The 24,599-nt window shown below is 46.5% G+C and overlaps 1 protein-coding gene across 1 annotated transcript; it reads left to right on the forward strand.

The window, feature by feature from the left end:
* Positions 1 to 9,421: 9,421 nt before the first annotated feature.
* LOC309548278 (uncharacterized protein) lies at positions 9,422 to 23,569 on the forward strand (the record flags this gene model as incomplete). Its single annotated transcript, XM_082248224.1, has 3 exons — positions 9,422 to 9,643; positions 15,429 to 15,495; positions 22,914 to 23,569. The coding sequence occupies 3 exons, from the start codon at positions 9,422 to 9,424 to the stop codon at positions 23,567 to 23,569; spliced, it is 945 nt and encodes a 314-aa protein (XP_082104350.1).
* Between the last annotated feature and the right edge of the window lie 1,030 nt (positions 23,570 to 24,599).

A 24,599-nucleotide genomic window follows, 5' to 3' on the forward strand; every position in this document is an offset into this window, starting at 1 on the left:
TTGGAAGACTATCCTCTAGTTAGAGCTGCAAGGATCCTAGTAACCGTCTCTGAATGTAAAGTGCCTATACGACTCCTAAACTTGAGTGATAGCAGTGTAACACTAACAAAACACCGTCCTATTGCACAGCTAATCCAAGTCACTTTTCAAGATGTCATCAGTGTGGCTGCAGCTACCACAGAGCAAATTACCAAGAGACAGAACCCACAGGACCAAAATGTGAACACATCCTGGTGGAAAGAACTTCATGTGGGAGATGCTTCCACACCAGCAAATCAAATTGAAGGAGTACTAAAAATTGTGAAGGAGCTTCACCATGCCTTCAGTAAGCATTCTACAGACTATGGAGAAGTGGATATCATCAAGCACTCCATCCCTACAGGTTCACACCCACCGATCAAGGAAAGATATCGGCCTATACCACCAACTATGTACCAATCCGTAAAGCAAATGATCCAAGAGATGAAGGACTCCAATGTCATTAGAGACAGCCATAGTCCATGGGCTGCACCTCTAGTTCTTGTCCGTAAAAAGGATGGTAATATCAGATTCTGTGTGGATTACAGAAAAATTAACCAAATCACCCACAAGGATGCTTACCCTTTACCACGAATAGAGGAATCTTTGACAGCTTTAGGATCTTCAGCCTACTTCTCTACCCTTGATTTAACCAGTGGATACTGGCAAGTACCAATGGCACCTGAAGATCGTGAGAAGACTGCATTTACCACCCCTATGGGCCTATTTGAGTTCAACTGCATGCCTTTTGGACTTTGCAATGCGCCCGGAACTTTTCAAAGATTAATGGAGCGTTGCTTAGGACACAAAAATTTCGAAACCGTCCTGTTGTACTTAGACGATGTCATCATCTACTCCAAATCTTATGAAGATCACTTGAAACATTTGGCCGAAGTTTTTCATGTCCTCATTAAACATGGACTCAAAGTCAAACCATCTAAGTGCTATCTACTGAAGTCAGAAGTCAAATACTTAGGGCATATTGTAAGCTCTGAAGGTGTTAAACCGGATCCAGAGAAGATAGCCGCAGTCCGAAATTGGCCTACTCCTACTACAGTGAAAGAAGTGAGGAGTTTTCTCAGTTTCGCAGGATACTACAGACGCTTTATTCCTCATTTTGCCCAAATTGCGGGGCCAATACTAGAACTTCTGAGAGGACATCCTAAGAGGTACCAAAAGTCTCCAATACCAGTTGAATGGAACATAGAAAGAGAAATTGCCTTCCAGCTCCTGAAGAAGAAGTTAACAGAACCACCAATCCTAGGCTATCCAGATTACCAACAGCCATTTCATCTTTACACAGATGCTAGTAAGAAAGGTCTGGGAGCTGTCCTGTCGCAAGTACAAGAAGGTAAAGAAAGAGTTATTTCCTACGCTAGTAGATCTCTTAGAGGTGCTGAAAGAAACGACCAAAACTATAGTTCCTTCAAATTGGAATTCCTCGCACTCGTGTGGGCTGTTACAGAAAGATTTAAAGATTACCTTGCCGCAACACCATTTGTGGCCTTCACAGATAACAACCCGCTAGCACATCTTAATACCGCCAAGTTGGGAGCATTGGAACAAAGATGGGCCTCACGCCTAGCTAACTACGATTTCACCATAAAATACAGAACAGGAAAAGCAAATGAAAATGCGGATGCATTATCCCGTCTGCCTACCCAAGAAGACACTACTACACAGGAAGATGTTTGGGAAGAGGTAGAAATGCCAGCTTTTTACAAAAATTTTGCCCAACAAGACATTATCACCATCAAAGGAAGAAAAGTTCTTAACCTTCAACAACAAGTGGATCCAAGATCCCAAGTGGACAAAGAAAGGTGGATCAAGCTGCAAAATGAAAGCAGAGTGTTGGGAGAACTGCAAGATTTCTTCACCAGCGAAAGAACACCTGAAAGAATTCGCAGAAGAAATGCTGATCCAGAATTGTCAAAACTTTGGAGACACAGAAAACATCTCTTCCTACAGAAGGGCCTACTATTAAGAAGAACTTTAGACCCAATTACCTGGGATCGTCTATACCAAATCTTAATACCACGCCGAGATGCAAGAATCATTCTTGAGATGTATCATGATCAATCGGGACACTTTGGTGTGCAGAAGACAGAAGCTACCATCCGTAGAAGATTCTATTGGATTGGGATGAGAGGAGACATTGAAAAGTGGTGTCGAGAATGTTCCACCTGTGCTGTTGGAAGAAATGAAAAACATGACCAAAAAGCACCCTTACATCCCATTGTAAGCAGAACACCGCTAGAAATAGTTGCAATTGACCATGTGAAGCTGGAACCAAGTCGCTCAGGTTACACATACGCCATGACCATCATTGATCACTATACCAAATTTGTTGTAGCCGTACCTGTCAAGGACTTGACCGCTAAGACAACTGCAGATGCCTTCTGGAAACATTTCCTATTGCCATATGGATGCCCAGAAAGAATCCTTACAGATCAGGGATCTGCCTTTGAGTCGCAACTCTTCAAAGAACTGTGTACACTTCACAATTGTCAGAAAATCAGGACCACAGCCTACCACCCCCAAGGGAATGGACTTTGTGAGAAAATGAACCAAACTTTAATTGAGATGTTAAGAGCAGTACCACCTGCTACAAGAAGTGATTGGCCTACTCTATTGCCTCAATTGATGTACACCTACAATAACACCATTCACTGTTCTACTGGATATACACCTTACTATCTCATGTTTGGCCGACAAGGTAAACTACCTGCTGACCATACTTTGGGCGTACAAGTGCCTGATGCAATCAACCCTCTACCAAAGACTGATTGGGTGAGTGAACACCAAAGACGTTTAATTGATGCACAAGAAATTGTTCAACATCGCATGGAACATGCTCATGAAAAGCAACAAAAAGATTATAACCAATCTGCCAAAGCAGAACCTCTCAAAATTGGTGACCATGTATGGTTAAAAAACGACCATCGCACCAGCAAGTTAGATAGCAAATGGGAGAGAGAACCTTACACCATTACAGCTATTCTCAATCCAGAGACTCATACTTATGAGATCACCAAAGAAAACAAATCACGTGTAGTACATCGCAATCGCCTTAAGTTATGTCTCAAGGAAAGTACTCAAGAAGAAACTCTTCAAGAAGAAACTGTCCAAGAGGAAACTCAATCCATAGAACCAGAGCCTACAAAATCATCTGATTCAGAGGGTCCACTACAGTCTTTTGGAAAAGCATTATTAGACTCTGATCCTTTACAGTGGTTCCTTACACCATGGCTCAATATCTTAGTGCCTGCCAAGACCAATACAACCGCACTTCAACCAGAGAAGCTATCTCAAGAAATGTCTACTACAGCTCAAGAAATATCAAGTTCCCTTGAAACAAGGCCTGTAGAAACTCAGCCGCTACGAAGATCTGACAGGACTACAAGAGGACAACCACCTGTCCGTTTTAAGGATTTCCTGCACCAGCAGCCGAGAAGACAACTACCAGCCCTGCCATCTCATCGTTGAGTGCATCCTTACATTGTCTGGAGTTCCAGAGTGAGAAGAAGACTTACTTGTGATATGTTCATTTCCTTTAAAGGACTTTTTAAAAGGACTACTTACCTACTGTTTTGCAACGTTCAAGCCTGCACCCGGAGATAGACTTTCACGTACCTGAGCCTCCGTGATATTCTTCTGTTGACATTTTTTTCCTGTGCCCAGGGAACGGACTCATACCCTGTGAGCCTCCTGAGATGTTATTTTTGTTTTGTTTTTCCTTTTTCCATCTCATCGTGGACTATTCTGGTTTTGCCATACATCACCAGTCTTCAGAGGAAAAAACTACACCCCTTTTTGACAGATTTCGTTGTTGCCTGAGATATGTTTGCCTAACCCATTTTACTTGCAGATACAAGAAGTACAAGAATGGGGTTATGTTGTTATTTCCTATGCATGCATGCTTTTCCCTTTCTCTTATATCTTACAGGAAGACACAACATCGAGTCAAAAGTGTGTCGAGGTCGACACACGTTTTACCATGGGGGTATGCAGCGTCCCACTCAGGACACGTGGGAACTGCAAATGTATTATTTCTTTGTCATCGCTATATTGCATGTCATTTTGCATTTGTCATTTGTCAATCCCTGTTCATAGGCTGGTCATGTGTGCTTCATACTTCCCACCACAAGATGGGGATAGCACCACTCTGGGATATCTATCCCAGCTCAGGTTTATCTGTGGTCAGTTGTTCAGTTCAGGAAGTGAGTGTACAGAGGAGAATGTGAAGGTGACAGAAGGTCAGTCCAGAGAAGGGACAAATTGGAACTGCTTAAATCAAAGGGTAAAAGCCACCAAACGGCAGCAAGACCTTTGAGAATAAAGGTGAAGGATTTCCTTAGCCACTGGCAACCTCACCAAATTTCACTGGATTCTAAAGGGACCAGGAACAAGTAAGCATTATACTGAACCACAGCCTGAGACAAGACCTACCAAAGCCTATTAACAGTGGATCAGCAGAATTCCTCTATTTACCCAGAGACTGTATTCTATCTGGATGTTTGTACTGCAACCAAAACCAGTCACAGTAAAAGTTGTGAGTTGTATCCTACCACTGTCTACCTCATTCTTCACTATTGCTATTACAACTGGTTGTACCACCATTAACGGTACTGGCGTCACGACAAATACCATCAAGGGACCCAGCCGCCACAAGCACTCTAAACACCCCTGTCATCACGGGCACCTCAACCACCATCTTGGCTGGCGTTTCCCTATCACAGAGCGTGCCCCGGAGGATTTCGTGCGGTCTTCCTCTTCACTGTGCGACCAGCCCAGGGAGGCTTTCTGCTAACCGTGAGTAAACCGATGAACTGTATTATTGCTGTCTCTCACCGACCCACCGTGCACCTCACGTGTCACCCCTGTGGTTCTGGCTCGTCGCACACGCAAGGGGTCTTCTTTTCATTTACTATTTGTATCAGATTAAGAATTCTCGTGGTGTTATCTCTTGCTTCTCTTGATGCCATAAAACCCACCTGATCTAGATGTACTAAACTTGGTAGTAGTCTTGCCAGTCTATTTGCTAAGATTTTAGTGAATATCTTTAAATCTACATTTAATAAAGATATTGGTCTATAGCTGCTACATGAAGATGGATCCCTACCCTCCTTTAATATTAGTGAGATATGTAATATGACAGCTTAAATGCCCACCGAAGACAAAAATGAATGAAATAAAATAAGCTATCCCAAGCGCTCAAAATGAGGACCACTCACCTATAAATGCAATGGCTATGCAGCTACTTAACTGAGAAAATATGGAATAGATATATATACTAGATAGACATTACACAATATCTCTACATATATATAGAAGCGCAAACTCATCAAAAAGATAGTGCCATAAATAATGTGCAAACCGCACAAAGTCCAATGGTTCAACAGATGTCACATAGGCATGAATAAGGGTATTCCTAAGGCTACTACCCCTAACCCCTAAACCACTTCCTTAAACTATAAAGAAACACCCGTGACACCAGTTTGGAGAAAAGTGGCCCGGTGGGCCATTTATTAACACAATTAACCAAAACACATAAATATTAACATAACCATAAATACTCCAGTATCCCCTAAATGAGTTGTTGGTCTTGGGAGGCACCAAATTCCAATTGACTGTGTATCAGTGTAACTCGTTAAACGGTCCCCAGCCGCGAAACACCAGCTCAGGGACAACCCACTTGACCACTGATACCTCGTTGTTACCACTTCCCGTTAATCCGCTATTAACCGGGATATACTAGAGGGCTCCATACCTAGATGGGTCACCCTATGAACTTTGTTACCAACAACAGATTGTACCGCCTCCAAAGACCCCCAACCGCCACAGCACGCAGACGTGAAACCTTACGCCTGCGAGCCCCTCCACACTCGCAAAGCCCTCTGCAAGCCCTCCTGAATGCCTAGGAACCACAAATCTGTCCCCACCGCATTAAGGTGGACACCATCACTGCGCAGATACCTCCAGGTGTCCACCTCCAGTTCCCGGTGTCTGACTACCAAACCCCCATTTCTGATGACAAAACGGCTGACCGCCGAATTGACCTTAATCCTGGCCTTATTCAACCTGGCGACTGACCTTGCAAAACGCCAGGAAGTGCGCCCCACAATCTCCGACCACACCACCACCGTCCCGGGAAAAGACACACGCAACCGGAGAAAATCATACTTAATATCCCGGATGAGGTGGCGCATGGACCGGACCCCCAGGTCGTTGCCCCCTGCGTGCAAGAGCAAGATGCCCGGGGCCCTGTCCAACTGAGCAAAACGAGTGACCTCCGGCAGGACCCTGCACCAAAGCAAACCCGGAATCCCAATCCACCGAACGGTGGCTTCCTCCCTGGTGAACCCCAACTGCCGCCCATCATGCCTAACTTCCGCCCTCCTGGCCCCCCAATACACATATGAGTGGCCCAAAATCCAGACGAGGCAGGCGGCTCCCCCTGTAAGGAAAAAAAAATAACACGTAGCAAATCACAGAAGACAGACCACCAACCTCCCCAGCACACACGAAAAAAACCCCACAAAAACAACTAAACCAAATGAGGACGTACATACAACCTAAAACGAGAAGATTCCCATCGACCAATCCGTTTCAACGTGGCTTCATCCACACCCCACCTGGCCGCCCCGATGCGGAAGGAGTGAGAAGCGTACTGGCGGGCATCGTAACCCAGCTCGGACAAGCACCGCCGGAACACCGCCACGAACTGAAACCGGGACAAAGCCGACCCGTCCCTGTGCATCAGAAAGGAACCCCCCCCAGGCGGACGCACCTGCCTGAATTCCTCCACCACCCCAACCGGGCAAAGGGGCGAACCCCGAACCCGGTACAGACGTACCTGCACACCCTTACCAACCTGATCCGTCTTGGAACGCCGGAGGAATATCACCACCGCCGAGTCCGAACAACTCACCTCACCATCCTGAAGCCCACCGTGCACAGTCCTGGAAGGGCTGACCAATTCTCCTATACGAAACGCCCCAAAGAAAGCCAAAACGAAAGCCGCTGTAAATAAAAGAGACTCGTACCCAGAGGAACAAATGCTACGCAATGTGCCCACCACCTCACCCAGCAAAACAAAGGAAACCGGCCGGCGCCCGTCCGGACGCCTGGCCCCTTTCCGGTACCCCTTCAAAGCCTGCCGCACCACGAAGTCTTTCGTGAAATCCTGTAACCCAGACATTTTGAACAAGAAAGCCAGGCCAGCCAACTTCCGATTAATGGCTGCCACTGACACCCCTTGTTCAAAATTCAAACACACAAAATACAATAACAGGGATCGGGAACCCATACTCACCCCGTCCACTCCCGTCCGCGCCAACAAAACCCGCCATTCCTGCCATACCTTGCTATATGCCGACCAAGTCCCGCCACTCAAGGACCTTCTGACCAACTCGGCGGCGATCCCAACGCAATCGCCCAGAGCTCCGATGGACAAGGCTCCCCCCGCTGCTCCGCATCCGGCGCCAACGCCCGAAACCTGTCCACCTGGAAACGAGACAAAGAATCCGCAACCAAGTTGGTCACACCAGGAACATGCACGGCATACAGAAAGACATTCAGCTGCAAACAGCGCAGAACTAGGTGACGCAACAGACGAACGACCGGTGGAGAAGAGCCCGACAGCCTGTTAATAACCTGCACCACCCCCATGTTATCACAGTGCAACCGCACCTTCCTGTCCCGAAGGGCATCCCCCCACAACTCCACCGCGACTATGACGGGGAAAAGTTCCAACAAGACCAAATTCCGCAAGAAACCCTCCCCCCGCCAAGCCTCGGGCCAACGCTCAGCGCTCCAACGACCCTGCAAGTAGGCACCATAACCCGTGGACCCAGCCGCGTCCGTAATCAATTCCAAATCCCAATTGCTGATCGGACCCCGCAGCCACAGCGAACGACCATTATATTCCGACAAGAAGACGTGCCAAACCCGCAAGTCCTCCACCAACCCTGCCGACAGCGTGACAAAATGATGCGGAGACCTGACCCCCGCAGTGGCAGCCGACAGACGGCGACTGAAAACCCGCCCCATCGGCATGATCCGGCATGCAAATGCCAACTTGCCAAGAAGCGACTGCAACCGACGAAGTTGCACTTTGCGCTTGCCCACCAACAGGCCGATTTCTGCCTGCAGATCGCTCAACTTGTCCTCGGGCAAGCGACATTCCATAGCCACAGAGTCGATGACAATGCCCAAGAAAACGATCGAGGTCGCCGGACCTTCCGTTTTGTCAGCCGCCAAGGGGATGCCGAAACGCTCAGCCACATGTTGAATGGTGGCCAGCAGAATTCCGCACAAGGGAGACAACGAGGGGCCAATGCACAAGAAGTCATCCAAGTAATGGATAACCGAATTGACCCCCGCCACCTCCCGAACCACCCACTCCACGAACGAGCTAAAGGTCTCGAAAAGCGCACAGGAAATAGAGCATCCCATCGGCAAGCAGCGATCGACATAAAACGCCTCCCGCCACCTACAGCCCAGCAGGCGGAAACTATCCGGATGCACCGGCAACAAACGAAACGCGGCCTCCACGTCCGTCTTAGCCAGCAACGCCCCTTCCCCATAACGGCGAACCCAACAAATGGCAGCGTCGAACGACGTGTACGACACCACACAGGCCTCCGGATCTATGCCATCATTGACCGAGCCCCCTTTCGGAAATGACAGATGATGAATCAACCGAAACTTATTCGGCTCCTTCTTCGGAACCAAACCCAAGGGAGAAACCACCAAGTCAGGCAAGGGGGGGTCAACAAACGGACCCGCCATGCGACCCAATAGCACTTCCTTAGCCAACTTGTCAGACACCACCCCGGGGTTCAGTCCCGTGGAACGCAAGTTGTCCGCCATAGGGGGAACCCGGTCAAGGGAACAAGGAATCCGGAAACCAAAAGAAAAACCATCCTCCAGCAAGCGGGCCGCCGCCCTGTCCGGATACTTACTTAGGAAAGGCCGCATCCTTTCCACCATCACCGGCGTCGTCCCTTTTACCTTGAGCGTCCCCGGAACGAGACTTACCTTGCTTGAAACAACGGGATAAGGGGTGTGAGCCCCCGCAACCGGAGCACTCATGCTTAAACCTACAGGCCGTCCCGAAGCGGCACGTTCCTTCATTGAACTGCCAACAGAAACCCCTGCGTTTCGTGGCCGACTGTCCGGAGGTAGACGGACCGCCGACCCCACTCGGAAATGACGACGGCGCCGCCCGGGCCGACGTCATAAGGCGCATCCACAAACTGATGTCCTTATGGTCCCACCTCAGCGACGGGCGAACCGCCTTACGCTGGCGGAATTGCTCGTCGTAACGGAGCCACGCCACCCCCCCATAAACCCGGTGAGCCTCACCGATCGCGTCCAAATAACAAAACAACGCGGAGCAATGCTCCGGGTGTTTCTCCCCCACCACACTCGCAAAAATAGCAAAAGCCTGGACCCAATTGCTAAACGTGCGCGGAATCAACCGATAGCGCCGCCGTTCCTCATCCTCCTTCTTCGATTCCTCCGGCTTCACCCTGTCCAGGTTGAACTTCTCCAGCGGAAGCAGCGTAAAGATCTCGACGTATTCATCCTTCCAGATCTTCTCCCGAACCTCCGCCTTGAGGTGAGCCCCCAAGGGGCCCTCAAAACATACGTATACCTCACATCTCGCCGAATCCGCAATGCGAATCCCATCATCCTTACCTGCAGCCTTGGGTACAGCCACCTTATCCACCACAGGCGGCACAGGAGACGGATCCACCGACGACACCGCCTTGTCCACAGGAGCCGCAGGGGCCCCACTAGTACCAGCCGCCGCCGATCCTGACGCTGACACGGCCGGGACCCCCCCCCCCGTTCCCCAAGCCGTCACCGGAGCCTGGCCCACCTCACCGCTGTCAAAACGCTGTACCAGGGATCGCAGCCCCGCCAGCAAGTCCCCAAGGCCTCCCGCCGCTGCCGGCGCAGCGGGCCCAGGACCCCCCGACCCCACCACAGGCGGAGTGCCCGTCCCCACAGGAGCCCCAATCACCACGGCCCCCCCCCCCCGGTTCTGCTCCGGCCCTAACACCCCCGCTAGCGCCGCCACAGCAGACCGCAAAGACACAGCGTCAAGGGAAAAGTGCTCACCTGCCAGAGACCCCGCAGCGGCGGGTCCCGCAGCCACGGCCGAAGATGGTCCTGGAACAGCCTCCTCTTCAGAGCCCGACAGCTCCCCTTCCGACCGGACATCACGATCCTCCGTCCCCCCACCGGACATGGGGCTGGAAAGCGCAGGGGGGGCACTCCGCTCAGCCTCCTCCCCCCGCCGACGGCCGGAACTGACGACCTCCGGTGACCTCCGCTGCCGCTTCCTTCCGGGTTGCCGCGTCACATCCGCTTCCCGGGGACCCGCCGCACCGGAAGTGCGCGGTGTAGCAGCGCCGGCCGTTCCCCCCGACTGGCCCGGGCGCCTGCACAGTCCTCTCCCACGCTGAGCCGGCCTGGGCAGCCGGTCTTCACCACCACAGGCCGCCGGAACAGGTCCCGAATCCTGACGTACGGGCGGGGCCGGAGGCGCAGCACGAGTGTGGCCCCGCCCGCTGGAGCTCCGCCGACGTCGGGGATTCCTCCCAGGGGGTCCACCGCGCCCAGCAAGCGAGCGCTGGGACGGCGACCCTGGAGGGTCCACACAGGGGCTCCCAGTATGGCGCTGAGCTCCGGGGGACACCGTGGGGCTGTAACGCTCCGGCGGCCGGGACCGCCGAGCGCGGGAATGCCGCTCCCCCCTCACTGAGTCTTCTTCGGCCATAGCCGCCTCCAGATGCCGCTCCAGCCACTGCGTCCCACGGGTGGCCGCCGCCTCACGCAACCGCGAAATCATGGCCTCCAAATCGCCCATCACAGCACTAACCCGGACAAACTGAAGCAGGGCAGAGGATCCTTTCACCTTGGCTCCCAGCGAATTGTGCTGCAACCGTAAGTAAACCCCCCCCACTTCTCTCACTAACTACCCCACCTACCTGACACTGACCAATCCCTGACCTTGACCTCCACTTGAACCAACAGCCTTAACCCTAGACTGACCGTAGCCCATTAAACCCTTCCATGAGGCCCTACGCTTATTTTTTTTTTTTTTTGCTGCGGGCCTTTCTAAAGAGAGAGACTAAGAGATATCATAAACAGTCCGTAATCCTTCAATCTATCTCCTGGGATGACTACGTGAAGAAACGTGTTTCTCAAGGGGATCACCACCACCACCGTGCTCCAAAGGGGGGAGGAGAAATGCCCACTCACCAGATGCTGTGGCCCAACCCACTTTCGTGTTTGAGCGTTAAGGCTTATAATGATGGTCACTGGTCCAGAGTATCCACACCGGGAATCACACCAGCACAGTCAACAAAAGCTCAGCAGCATATGGAGAGAGAAAGCATAATCCCAATAGCGTGATACCGTTTTTAAAGGCTTTATTAAATAAAACAAAAGGTAACACACTCACATTTCTTACATGTCATCAAACGTATAATACAGTCACCATTCGGAGAGGGATGCCCTTCGGGAGATGATGTCCAGGCTCCACGCCGTGGACGCAGCGCCTTCTGGGTATTCCAAATGGTGACTGTATTATACGTCATACTCATCTACCGTAAGTGTCGTGGTCCCGGAGGAAGTATCTACTGCAGGTACTAGTGGCGCATTAAAGTCCCCTCCCAATATTAGCTGGCCCACTGAGAAGGCCCTCCTGTATTAATGCTATGCTAGTTTTTAAACGTTCCAACTCAGTTAATAGCATATGTCTCTTTTCTGGCACATTTAATCCTTTAACGTTATAGGAAATAATTTTTAAGTTCTCCATCGCTGGTCGCAAAAAAAAAAAAAAAAGAACCCCACTAACTGACAGAGAGAGACCGGCTCCTATAAGGTTCCAGCTCCCTTTCCCGTCACTTCGGATAGCGTTCCTATCCTTATCTCACACGGCACTTTTGGGTGCCACTTGTGTGTGATTTTAAATAGGGGAGTGCCCCGGAGTGGCCCTCTGCGTACTCCCCAACACCTCATCCCTTCTCATCTTGCTCTAAGTATATTCCAACATTGCAATATCTTAAGACGCCATCATCCCTACCCAGCCCCTCTAGGGGGGCCTCGACTTGCTTTTTACCCTCCTCTCTCATCAACATGGGGGGCTAAACAAGGCTCTAGATCCAAGATCAAAAAAATAGAAGAGAGAAAGAAAAGGGGAAACGGAAGAAGAAACCCTGATTTCATAGGTGATTGTTTCAGTGTGATTCCTACATACAGTAGTTATTCCTGGCAGGGGCATAACTACAAAACATTGGGCCCCCTTTTATGTTTAATGTCGGCTCTTGGAAAAGTCACGGGTGGTATGGGGTAAATGTCAGCCCCATAAACCCTAAAATTGTAATAATTACAGCAGCTTACATGGGTACTCAACCTTGTCTGCTGCTTCTTTAATAACGTATCTTTCCTCTTTATTGAGCTGGCGCTGCCACAGGTTTTCTGTTCGTGGGTGGCTACATTACCTTGAGGGGTCCTATGGAGCCACCCTTATGTGTAGGATTCCATGAGACAAGCGGGCCTTAGAAGCTGTCTGTGCATGTTGGCCTCATCATAAGAAGCACACATGCGCAGTAGTGTTTGGAATGGTGGAACATATCACCCCAAGGAGGTGAACAGGGTATATCATTGCGCACTTCCGGACCGGTAGATCGGCATTGCAGGACAGGTCGGAGGCTGTGCAAGTAAACACAGCTGATTTGATAAAGTTAAAGCATTTGCCTCTGCCTCTGCTGGTCTATCTAGAGCCAATCGTTAGAAAGCATGTGAGGCTTTAGGACTACAATAATGGATCTTTATTATCTTCACATGTACACACATATTCTATATTTAAATTGCCTCAACAGCTCCCCGTTTGGGGTCCTCTTCCACCCCCAGGCCCCATAGCAGCCACATGGGCTGCTGTGGCCATGTTACACCACCTGTTCCATGTAACCTGCACCTGTGTCATTCCACGGTCTGTGTGTAAGCTATGTGGACCACCTGTGAACTCTCCCAACGTGCCTTTTATGGAATAATCCGCATTTACGTGAATTTTTCCAAAGGGCAGATGGAGCGTTCTGGTCCAAACGAGGATTGAAATTGAATTCTAACCTGTTCTCGGAAGGTGCCTTCTGCTCCTTTGCTGAGTTTCGTAGAGGCTTTCACCTTCCCTCTACAGCCTTCTTTAGATATCTTCAATTACGACATACAGCTGCAACTCAACGTGGCCTGAGTAACATTTCTATACAACCCTCCCCATTGGAATGACTATTAAGTGACCCAGCTCACTCTAAATCTATGTCTACATATTACTCCTCTTTATTGCATTCTATAACTACCAGACTTAGTCTTACTAAATCTAGATGGCAGGCAGATATACCGGAACTCAAGGAGGAGGTGTGGCAGGAGATTCTCCCTTTACAAGTCCCTACAGCAGGGTTTCTCAACCAGGGTTCCGTGAAACACTAGGGTTCCTCCTGAGGTTGCTAGGGGTTCCTTTAGCAATGGGCAATTTCTGCCCCTCAGATAAGTTACCAATGACACCATTGTTCCTTTTAGCTATCTGTAAGGGGGTAATTCTTCCCAATGATGACAAGAGTAAGGAGCATTCTTCCCACTCACTGTCACACTAATGTGTCATGAGTTGTAGATTTTTAATTTTTAGCAGGGGTTCCCCAAGACCTGAAATTTGATTTCAAGAGTTCCTCTGTGTTGAAAAGGTTGAGAAAGGCTGCCCTACAGTTATTTCTTCTAGGGATAAGGGTATTCAAACCAAACCAATTTTTTTTAAAGGGCTTATTATACCCCATGTCTCCTTTTTCCTACTAAATAGGGTACCTTCTGCTGCATGCTTTAAATGTTCTGTAGTGGATGGTACTTTTTATGACCCAGTATGGGAATTAGGGATTGACCGATTTATTGGCAAAGCCGATATATCGGGGGCCGATATATCAATATTGCCGATATTTCGGGAAAGTGGAGCTAGAGGCATCACCGACCATAGCCGACGGTCGGATGTCTTGTAATGACAACCGATGCAGCTGAGAAGCCGCTCGGCTGTCATTACAAGGAGTTTTGAATGCTTTTAAGTGCAGAGGAAGGGTTTGGGGTCTTTTAGACCCCCAGATCCCTCCACAAAATTACCTGTCAAAAAAAATAAAATAAATAAATGTACAAAAATATCGGCTGATACCGATATGCATTGGCCAAAATATCGGTGTCGGCATCATGGGGATCATTGCTTCCACAATTATCAAAAATGCATTTGGTGATTTTTGGGAAGATCACACATACTTAGATGTCCAGTACACAGTGTATCCAATACAGTGGATTGATATCCAGAAAGGGTATATGGAATCCAAAAATATCAAATAGAAAAACTCATGGTGTAGTAATTCGAAACAAGCATTTTATTAAAAGTACAAGTTGCACTCACCATATAATAAGAAAAGACGTCCCCCTGATGACGTTCCAGTGACGAAATGCGTAGGGAGGAGCTGGCTCTGCGTGCAATCCGTCCAAACCCGGAAGGTCGGCCATCATATTGGAGTGTCTTGCTGCATGTTTTTTATATATCAGCGCGTCTTTTCTTATTATGTGGTGAGTGCAACTTGTACTTTTAATAAAATGCTTGTTCTGAATTAACTACACCATGAGTTTTTTCTGTTTGATATTTTTGGATTCCATATACCCTTTCTGGATATCGATCCACTGTATTGGATACACTGTGTGCTGGACATCTGAGGCTGTGTGATCCTCTGAGGCTGTGTGATCCTCCCAAAAATCACTGAATGTGTTTTTTTGATCATTGTGGAAGCAATGATCCCCATGATACGGTAAGAGGCACATTGATCGATTCACATTGTCTCCATTTTCTCACTGAGGTGGATGAATCTTATCTCTGGATCACAAACTTATGGGACTTTTTACATGCTCAACTATTTATGCTTCATGATATTTATTCATACTCCACTATTTATTTATGCTTCATGATTATTATTATTATTATTTATTATTATATTTATTTATAGGATTTATATAGCGCCAAGTCCGCCAACAGTTTGCGCAGCGCGCTTCATGATATTTATTCCAGCGCTGTATCTATGTTTCCATTTATATCATTACATACCATTAATTTGTGCTAGCGGCTGTATTTCACCTCTCTCAGGAAGCGCAGGTTTTTGTATTTTCATATTTATAACATGCTTGTAGGAAAGTATAAGCGATATATTTGGTTCACTTGTTACAGTTTGTTTTATTTATTCTGTAACCAGAAACTGATATGTACAAATCTTTGATGCATGTACAATAAAAATTACCTTAAAAAAAAAAAAAAGAGATATATAATAAGTGTAATGTGTTCTTACTGACAGGCGGAGGTTGAAGACAGGACACTGCAACATAGGGAGGATGAACCTGAATTAGATCTCATCAGTGCAGGTGATTATCTGAAAATGTGTTAATTTTTATAAGAATAGTGTTTTATTTTATTTTTTTTAGGTTTTTCACAATTATTATTTTTAAAAGTACTTGTATAGCGCTGTCAATTTATTTATGCAGAGCTTTACATATATATATATATATATATATATATATATATATATATAATATATATATGGCAAACAAACAGCAATGTAACATTTAAAGTTTATTTAAATGCAGTCCTTAGAATCCCATAATAGTGTTAACATATTACCCACTTAGGGACCGGGCCTATTTCTGACACTTGTTGTTTACAAGTTAAAATCCGTTTTTTTTTTTTGCTAGAAGATTACTTAGAACCCCCCAAACATTTCTTGCAGCAAGCAGCTAATTTAAGTGAATACACCACATTGATTGTATTTATTCATCGATTTATTTATTTATTTATTTATATATTTACACACCATAAGCGCGAGGTTGCACAGTCCTACATTATATATATATATATATATATATATATATATATATATATATATATATATATTTTTTTTTTTTTTTAGCAGAGACCCTTGAGAATAAAATGGAGATCGTTGTAATCACACTGCAATATTACAAACGCAATTTTTTGGATTTTTTAAATTAAAAAATAAGAAAACAGTAAAGTTAGCCCAATTTTTTTCTATAATGTGAAAGATAATGTTACGCCGAGTAAATAGATATCCAAAATGTCGTGCTTCAAAATTGCACACGCTCATGGAATGGTAACAAACATTGGTACTTAAAAATCTCCATAGGCGACATTTTAAAAATGTCTCCAGGTTACCAGTTTAGAGTTACAGAGGAGGTCTAGGGCTAGAATTATTGCTCTCACTCGAACGATCGCGGCAATACCTCACATATGTGGTTGGAACACCGTTTACATATGTGGGCGCGACTTGCGTATGCGTTCGCTTCTGCGCGGGAGCTAACGGGGACGGGGCACTTACATTCTTTTTGCTTTCCTATTTATTTTATCTTTTATTTTTACACTGTCCCTTTTTAAAAAAAAAATTTGATCACATTTTATTCCTACTACAAAGAATGTAAACATCCCATGTAATAGAAATAAGCAGGACAGGTCCTCTTTAATGTGAGATCTGGGGTCAACATCACATCTCGCATCTACTCTAAAAAGCAAAAAAAAAAAGGGTAATTTTTTTTTCATGATGAAAAAAATGGGCCCTTTAGGGCCGTTGGGAGGAAGCGACGTATGACGTCGCTCTGGTCCTCCAAGCTCATAGAGTTGAGTGGGGGCCAGCTTGCCCTCACTCGACTTCCTGCCTAGGAGGAGAAAGGACCGCATCGTTTTCCCGGCTACCAATGGCTCCAGTAAGCGGGGAAAATGACTGGGAAGCGGTGGCAGGGGCACCTCTCCTGCCGCCCATTAAAAGGGATCCCGCAGCGAATTTGCCACTGGGATCACGGTAAAGCGGACCGCCGCTGTTTAAAAAAAATACCGGGGTTATGGCAGCCTGGTATTTAACTTCAAAGTACTGATGGGTATATATGCAGTGGGCGGTCAGGAAGTGGTTAATGACATTTTAATGCTTCTGCATTTTCACCCTGACACTCAGGTTTCTGATGGGGTCACAAGTGGCCTTTTTAACACACATCATGCAGGCATGGTCCACTGTTGTCAACATCAGAACAGAGCAACCCCATGCAACCATTGCTGGAGTGCAAGTCTTTTGCTGAGGCAGTTTGGCTTCCACGCAGATTTGAAAAACTAAAACTAACACCTCTTATAACACATTGAGGGGCGAGTTACTAAAACTGGAGAGTGCAATATCTAAGACCAGAAGGATTTGCCCCCTTAATGACCAGGTCCTATTTTGCGATTCGGCACTGCGTTACTTTAATGCAGGCCCGGATTGGCTAATCGGGAGCATCGGGAGAATTCCTGGTGGGCTGGTCCAGTGCAGGGCCGGTACAAGAGGTGGAACAATTTATTGTAGGAAAGGGGGGGGCGCAGCGGAGGTGAAGTGCTTAGGGCTCGGGTTTACTCTCAGCATCTTCTTTCTGCTTCTGTCCCAACCGTAAGCCCGCCCACCACCTGCATTGCTTTAGAATTCTTAGTTCTGTGTCCAGGTTGAGTCCCGGCATTTTCTGCATCTTCTGTCCCCGCCCACCTCCTATCAGACCTGTAGTTAATGGTCTAGGGAAGTGGTGGGCGGGCCAGTGGGTGGGGATAGAGGCCGGCAGAAGATGAAGAAAATGTCGGGACTACATCCCTGGCACGCAGAGCTAAGAATACTAAAGCAATTCAGGTGGTGGGCGGGCTGACAGACGGGGACAGAAGCAGACAGAAGATTCCCAGATTAAACACAAGAACACTGAAGAATTACAGGTAGGTACAATGCAGTGATCTACTAATATTAAGAAGCTATGCTTCAATTAGGCCCCGCATATGTTGTCTTCCAAAATTGTGCTTAAATGTATGTATTATACTATAGTGACATGGACTTTTAAATAATGCCAATCCTTATAAATAATTATTAAAGTGCATAAATGTCAAAAATTAATAAAATATACATAAAGTGCTCTGTGACATTCATGTAAACATTCGTATCCAAAAGAATATAACTGTGTGTATATAACACTGCAATCAAAGTGCTTAGTGCTCATGAAATACCCAATTAAATACAATTATAGATATATAACACTTCAAACAAATAAAAGTGCTTTTGTGCTCAGTGCTACTATAATTTGATCACTCAAAGTTCAGTGCAAAAAAATTGTCCAATATTTTCCCAGTGAAGTATTGGTGACCATGCAGGGGAACAGTGGTGGTGGGTATCTCCTATTCACCCGTGCAGTATTATCTGGGGTGTGCGCTTACCAGTGGGATATGATCCCTGTTACCTTATGGCAACCAGGATCCGCCTCACTGCAGAGTTTAGCTGGAACGCACGCCGGATGCCGGACTAGTAGCCGGGAAGGAGCGACGTGATTTGCACATGAGGGCTTGCTATTCTCCTTGATCCGGTAATTAGTATATACAGCTATTCAGCATATTGCTACATAGGCATTAATTGATTTTATATTTTGTATGAGTTTTAATGAACCCGTAATAAAGGATACGATTATTGAACATACGACACCATGAGAAGTCCCTTGTCTCTCTCCTATTACTTACCCTGAGACATATAGGTGATCCCAAACACAGGAAAAGTGGACGAGAGGACCATTCAACAGCTAAATATTAGCTAAAAAGCGTTCAGGATCCTGGTTGCCATAAGGCGCACACCCCAGATAATACTGCACGGGTGAATAGGAGATACCCACCACCACTGTTCCCCTGCATGGTCACCAATACTTCACTGGGAGAATATTGGACAATTTTTTGCACTGAACTTTGAGTGATCAAATTATAGTAGCACTGAGCACAAAAGCACTTTTATTTGTTTGAAGTGTTATATATATATATATATATATATATATATATATAAAATTGTATTTAATTGGGTTTTTCATGAGCACTAAGCACTTTGATTGCAGTGTTATATACACACAGTTATATTCTTTTGGATACGGATGTTTACATGAATGTCACAGAGCACTTTATGTATATTTTATTAATTTTTGACATTTATGCACTTTAATAATTATTTATAAGGACTGGTATTATTTAACCACTTTACGTCTGCTCACAGTAATACTACTGCGGCAGAGTGGCTCGTTATCGTCTGACGACGTAGTATTAACGTCGTCAGACACTCCCCCTTCTGGGCGGCGCTTGCGCGCCGCCGGAGGCGCGCTCCCGTTGTTTTCATTCACAGCGGGAGTCGGGCCAGGGGAGGAACAGCGGCGATCGCCGCTGCTCTGCCCCGATCACCGGGGATCTAGTGTGGAGATCCGCCCGCCTGTGTAAACACAAGCGGACGGATCTCCATAGTGACAGGGAGTGACAGATCGGACTGTTCAGCATAGCTGGACATCCGATCTGTCCATGACTCACTCAGTCCCCTCCCCCCCCACATGTCAGTAAGCACCAGGCATACATTAACCCCTCCCTCTCCAATAAAATTAACCCCTTCCCTGCCAGTGTCATTTTTACAGTAACAGTGCATATATATAGCACTGATTACTGTAGAAATGTCACTGGTAACCCCAAAAGTGTCAAAAATGTCAGTCAAGGGTCCGATCTGTCCGCCCCAATGTCGCAGTACCGCAAAAAAAATCGCAGATCACCGCCATTACGCGTTAAAAAAAAAAAACAACAAAAATGACAAAAATCTTTCCCTTTGTTAGTAAACGCGATAACTTTTGCGCAAACCAATCAAAATACGCTTTTTGCGATTTTTTTTTTTTTACCAAACATATGTAGCATAAAACAAATTGGCTGAAAATGTTAAAAAATGTTGATTTTTACATTTTTTTGGGGGGGAATTTCATATAAAAAAATGTGAAAAATATTGCTATTTTTGCAAAATTTACGCTCTTTTTTTGTTTATAGCGCGTGATCAAAAAATCGCACAGGTGATCAAATACCACCAAAAGAAAGCTCTGTTTGTGGGAAAAAAAGGACGTCAAATTCGTTAAGGTACAGCGTCGCACGACCGCGCAATTGTCCATTAAAGTCACGCAGTGCCGAATCGCAAAATACCCCCTGGTCTTTTAGCAGGAAAATCCTCCGGGGCTTAAGTGGTTAAAAGTCCATGTCACTATAGTATAATACATAGATTAAAGCACAATTTTGGAAGACAACATATGCGCTGCCTAATTGAAGCATAGCTTCTTAATATTAGTAGAGTACTCTTTCCCTATTGGTGATTGTAATGTAGCTGCAGTCTTGTTCACAGCTATATATAATTTACTCAATTTAGTAATCATTTGGCGCGAATATCTATAGCACTTGCACAATGCAGTGATGTTCTGCTCTTTTCAGCTGAGCACTGTGGATATGATTGATAAATAGGGGAGTACTCAGCAGAAATTTTTTTTTAAAGTGACTTTGTGCTATTAAGTAAAATATGTTGGAGGCACCTTGCTGTATGTATTTTCCTTTTAGGTGACTATTATATCCGGTTCACACTAATGCATTTTCTGTGACTCACATTTGCGCAGGCACAGCAGCCGATTCATTTAAATGGGCTACTGTACCTGCAGGAAACACAGGAAAAAGGCCCCTGCACCTTTATGAAAACACAGCCGCAGCAAAATCGCATGGTGCAAAAGTACCATGTAATTTCCCGCACCAAAAAATGTGCTGCATTTTCAGATGCGCGGGAGTGCCAAAAGGAATAAATGGCAGCCTTGCGCATCTGTAAAAGAGCAGGGAATTTTTCCTGCAGGTGGTTGTGGGAATAGGTGCCATTTACACGCTGTCCCGCACATGCAACCACCTGTAACAGTGTGAACCTAGCCATGGGCTCATTTACACTTGCGGTTGGCGGGCAATAAAACATGCTGCTGAGCCTCATTTTACAGCTCCCTATCACTCCCGCCGTTTAAGCTGTAGAGGCAGCAGCTAGAGGTTTACAGATGCCACTGCTGCAAGGTTGGGGGGGGGGGGGGGCAGTGTAAGTGTCAGTGAAGGGGTCAGTGTAGGGGGGTCAGTGTAGGGGTCAGTGAAAGGGTCAGTGTAGGTGTCAGTGAAGGGGGTCAATGTAGGGGGGTCGGTGTAAAGGTTCAGTGTAGGGGGGTCAATGTAGGGGGTGTCAGTGAAGGGGTCAGTGTAGGGGGGTCAGTGTAAGGGTTCAGTGAAGGGAAGTGTCAGTGTAGGGGGAGCAGTGTAGGGTGGGTCAGTCTTTCCCTCTTTCTTTCCACCCCTCTCTCTATCTCTCTCTTTCGCTCCCTGCCTCTCCTTCCCTCTTTCTTTCACTCCTCCTTCTCTCTCTCACTGAATGAATTACAAGGCTGTAGAGAACAGTGCACCATTGCAAAAACTTATTCAGAGGTTTTAATTACATTATTTTAATATAGGGAGTCGTGAACTAAAGTGGGCCAGTCTAAGGCATGAAACTCCAGGGCTGAAAATGAGTCCCACTCCGGCCCTGCTTTAATGGACAATTGCGCGGTCGTGCAACGCTGTACCCAAATAAAATTGATGTCCTTTTTTTTTCCACAAATAGAGCTTTGTTTTGGTGGTATTTTATCACCTGTGTCCTTTTTTTTGCGCTATAAACAAAAAAAGAGCGACAATTTTGAAAAAAATAAAACAATATTTTTCACATTCTGCTATATATAACATTCCCAAAAAAAAAAAATCTAAATTTTTTAACATTTTAGGCCAATTTGTTTTCTGCTACATATTTTTGGTAAAAAAAAAATTGCAATAAGGGTATTTTGATTGGTTTGCGCAAAAGTTATTGCGTCTACAAACTACGGGAAAGATTTATGTCATTTTTATTGTGTGTTTGTTTTTTTTTTTTTGTTTTGTTTATTTGCAGGACTGCAACATTGCAGCGGACAGATCGGACCCCTGACTGACATTTTTTACACTTTTTTGGAGGACCAGTGACATTTTACAGTAATCGGTGCTAAAAATATGCACGGTTACTGGAATAATGACACTGGCAGGGAAGAGGTTAAAAATGGGTGATCAAGGGGTTAAATGTGTACCTAGGGGCGTGTTTCTAACTGGGGGGGCGTGGCTTGTGGAATGACCATAGAGACCTGTGATCCTATATAGAAGGATCACAGGCGCTCTGTGATCATTCCAGAGAGAAGAACGGTCAGCTGTGTTTACAACTTCTTCTCTCTCAGCGGGGAACGATCACGGGTGTCAGGCAGCAATCAGAGCCGCCTGCCCGCTGCATCGGCTTCCCCGCTGACGAGCGGGAGCGTGGTCCTGGCGGCCCGCTCTCGTCCCTTAGCCTCGTGCACGCGACCGCCATACATTTATGAAGATTTGCCTGGGAGCGGCTACCTGCCGTCTTATAACTGCGGCAGGCGGTCGGGAACAGGTTAAAGGAGAAGTCTGGCTGTATTTCTCCTGTGGATCACAGGAGTGCAGTTCCTTCTAAAGCCCGCTATCGGCTGACGTCATAGAGCTGCTTCACGCTCAGGAAAGATCGCAGCCATATGGTTGAGATCCACCCACATGCCTGGACCGGCGCCCAGCTCAGCCTCTCAGAGGGCTGCTAAGTGCCAGAGTCGGCTGCTCCCGCCCCCTCCACAGCCCAGCTCTCCTATGAGCGCGTAGGGGCAGAGCAGAGAGCCCGTCACTGATAGTCACCAGCTCTCTTCTCACGGAGCTGTGAGAAAATAGCAATCAGTTCTTAGTGCTATAGCCGGCGGGAGACAGATGCAGCATCGGACCGAGATGGATCGAATCTTGGCCGATCCCTGCAGAACTGACCAAAATTCGATCCAACTATGGCCAGCTTTAGTCATTCTTCTGCTTTTATAGCTAAATCTAAATGTACAAATATACAATGTCCTTTTTCCATTAGTTTTGTCTATCAGCTGTGATGAAAATCCCCCAAATCTATCTCCTTCTTCTGACTGTACTGGAAGTTCCACCAAATTTGAATGCTATTCTGCAGACAGACCACCCAGTCCAAATTCCTCTCTTGTGAGCACAAGATCTGTGGCTGTCCAGGATAAAGAGCGGCCTTCTCAAAGACAACCAAAAGTGGTGGAGTCTGTGACAGAACGACTGAGGGCGCAGTACTCCTATATTCCTCCCAGCAAGCGTCGGAAAGGCAATCCGGTCCCACTCAGGAAAGAGGCGAAAAGTTGTGTTCCTGCCAACCCCTGGGAGACAGAACTTACCAAAGATCTGGATGTCATTATGAACCAGGAAGGTGTGGCTCAGACTGCCTACCAGTGTTCCCAATGCCAAGAGTGTTTAGACAACGCAGAGGATTGTATTACACACCAGGCACTGCACAAGTCTGAGTCCTTGTTTTTGCCATTCTACCCTCCAACGTCTTTTGTGAGCATGGACTTTAGCGGCAAGCAGAAACCGTTTGTTTGCTTAGATTGTAGGAAATGTTTTATGTATAGGTTTGCGTTCACGAGACACCAGCGAATTCATACAGGATTTTTCCCAAAATACGCACTTGGTGAAACACCGCAAGAACCACAAATGTATTGCCTGAGTTAGGGCTGTGTTAGGAAATAGGTGTCATCGAGGAGAGCCTCTTATGGTTGGCTCTACCCCCAACTCTCAAACAGTGTTAGATTACACCCACATCGGTCCCACTATTCGTAACTGTAATTGCTGCCACAAGACCCTCAAGGTCTGCCACCATCTCTACTCACCCAGACATTCAGACTCTGCTTATGTCACTACTCATCCAGACCTTCAAGCCCTGTCTACATCACTATTCATACATACCCTCCAGCTTTATCTACATCACTACATACTAAGGCCCTCAAGCTTTGTCTAAATGACTATTCATCCAGACCCTCAAGCTTCATCTATATCACTACATACCAAGACCCTCAAGCCTCGTCTATATCACTATTCATCCAGACCCTCAAGCTTCATCTATATCACTACATACCAAGACCCTCAAGCCTCGTCTATATCACTATTCATCCAGACTCTCAAGATTCTTCTACATTACAACACACTAAGTCCCTAAAGCTTTGTCTAGATCAATATTCATCCAGACCCTCAAGCTTCATCTATAATACTACATACCAAGACCCTCAAGCCCTGTCTACATCACTATTCATCCAGACCCTCAAGCTCTGCTTCCATAACTACTCATCCAGACCACGGTAATGAGTAAGCGGCCATTCGAGCCGTGAAACGCGTCTACCTTGGACATATTCTGTTCCTCACACTGTCTGTTTGTCCTGGATAACTTTTGAAGAATAAAGACACTCTGTTTGATTTCAATTATCTGAGTGCGGCTTCACATTTCTACATGTACTCATCCAGACCCTCAAGCTCTGCCTACATCACTACTTATTCAGACCCCCAAGCTCTGCCTATATCACTACTTGTTCAGACCCCCAAGCTCTGCCTACATCACTACTTATTCAGACCCCCAAGCTCTGCCTACATCACTACTTATTCAGACCCTCAAGCTTTGGCTACATCACTACTTATTCAGACCCTCAAGCTCTGCCTCCATACCTATTCATCCAAACCCTCAAGCTTTGGCTACATCACTACTTATTCA

The sequence above is a fragment of the Pelophylax lessonae genome, assembly GCF_965119305.1.
Source record: "Pelophylax lessonae genome assembly, chromosome: 2".
Classification (NCBI taxonomy): Eukaryota; Metazoa; Chordata; class Amphibia; order Anura; family Ranidae; genus Pelophylax; species Pelophylax lessonae.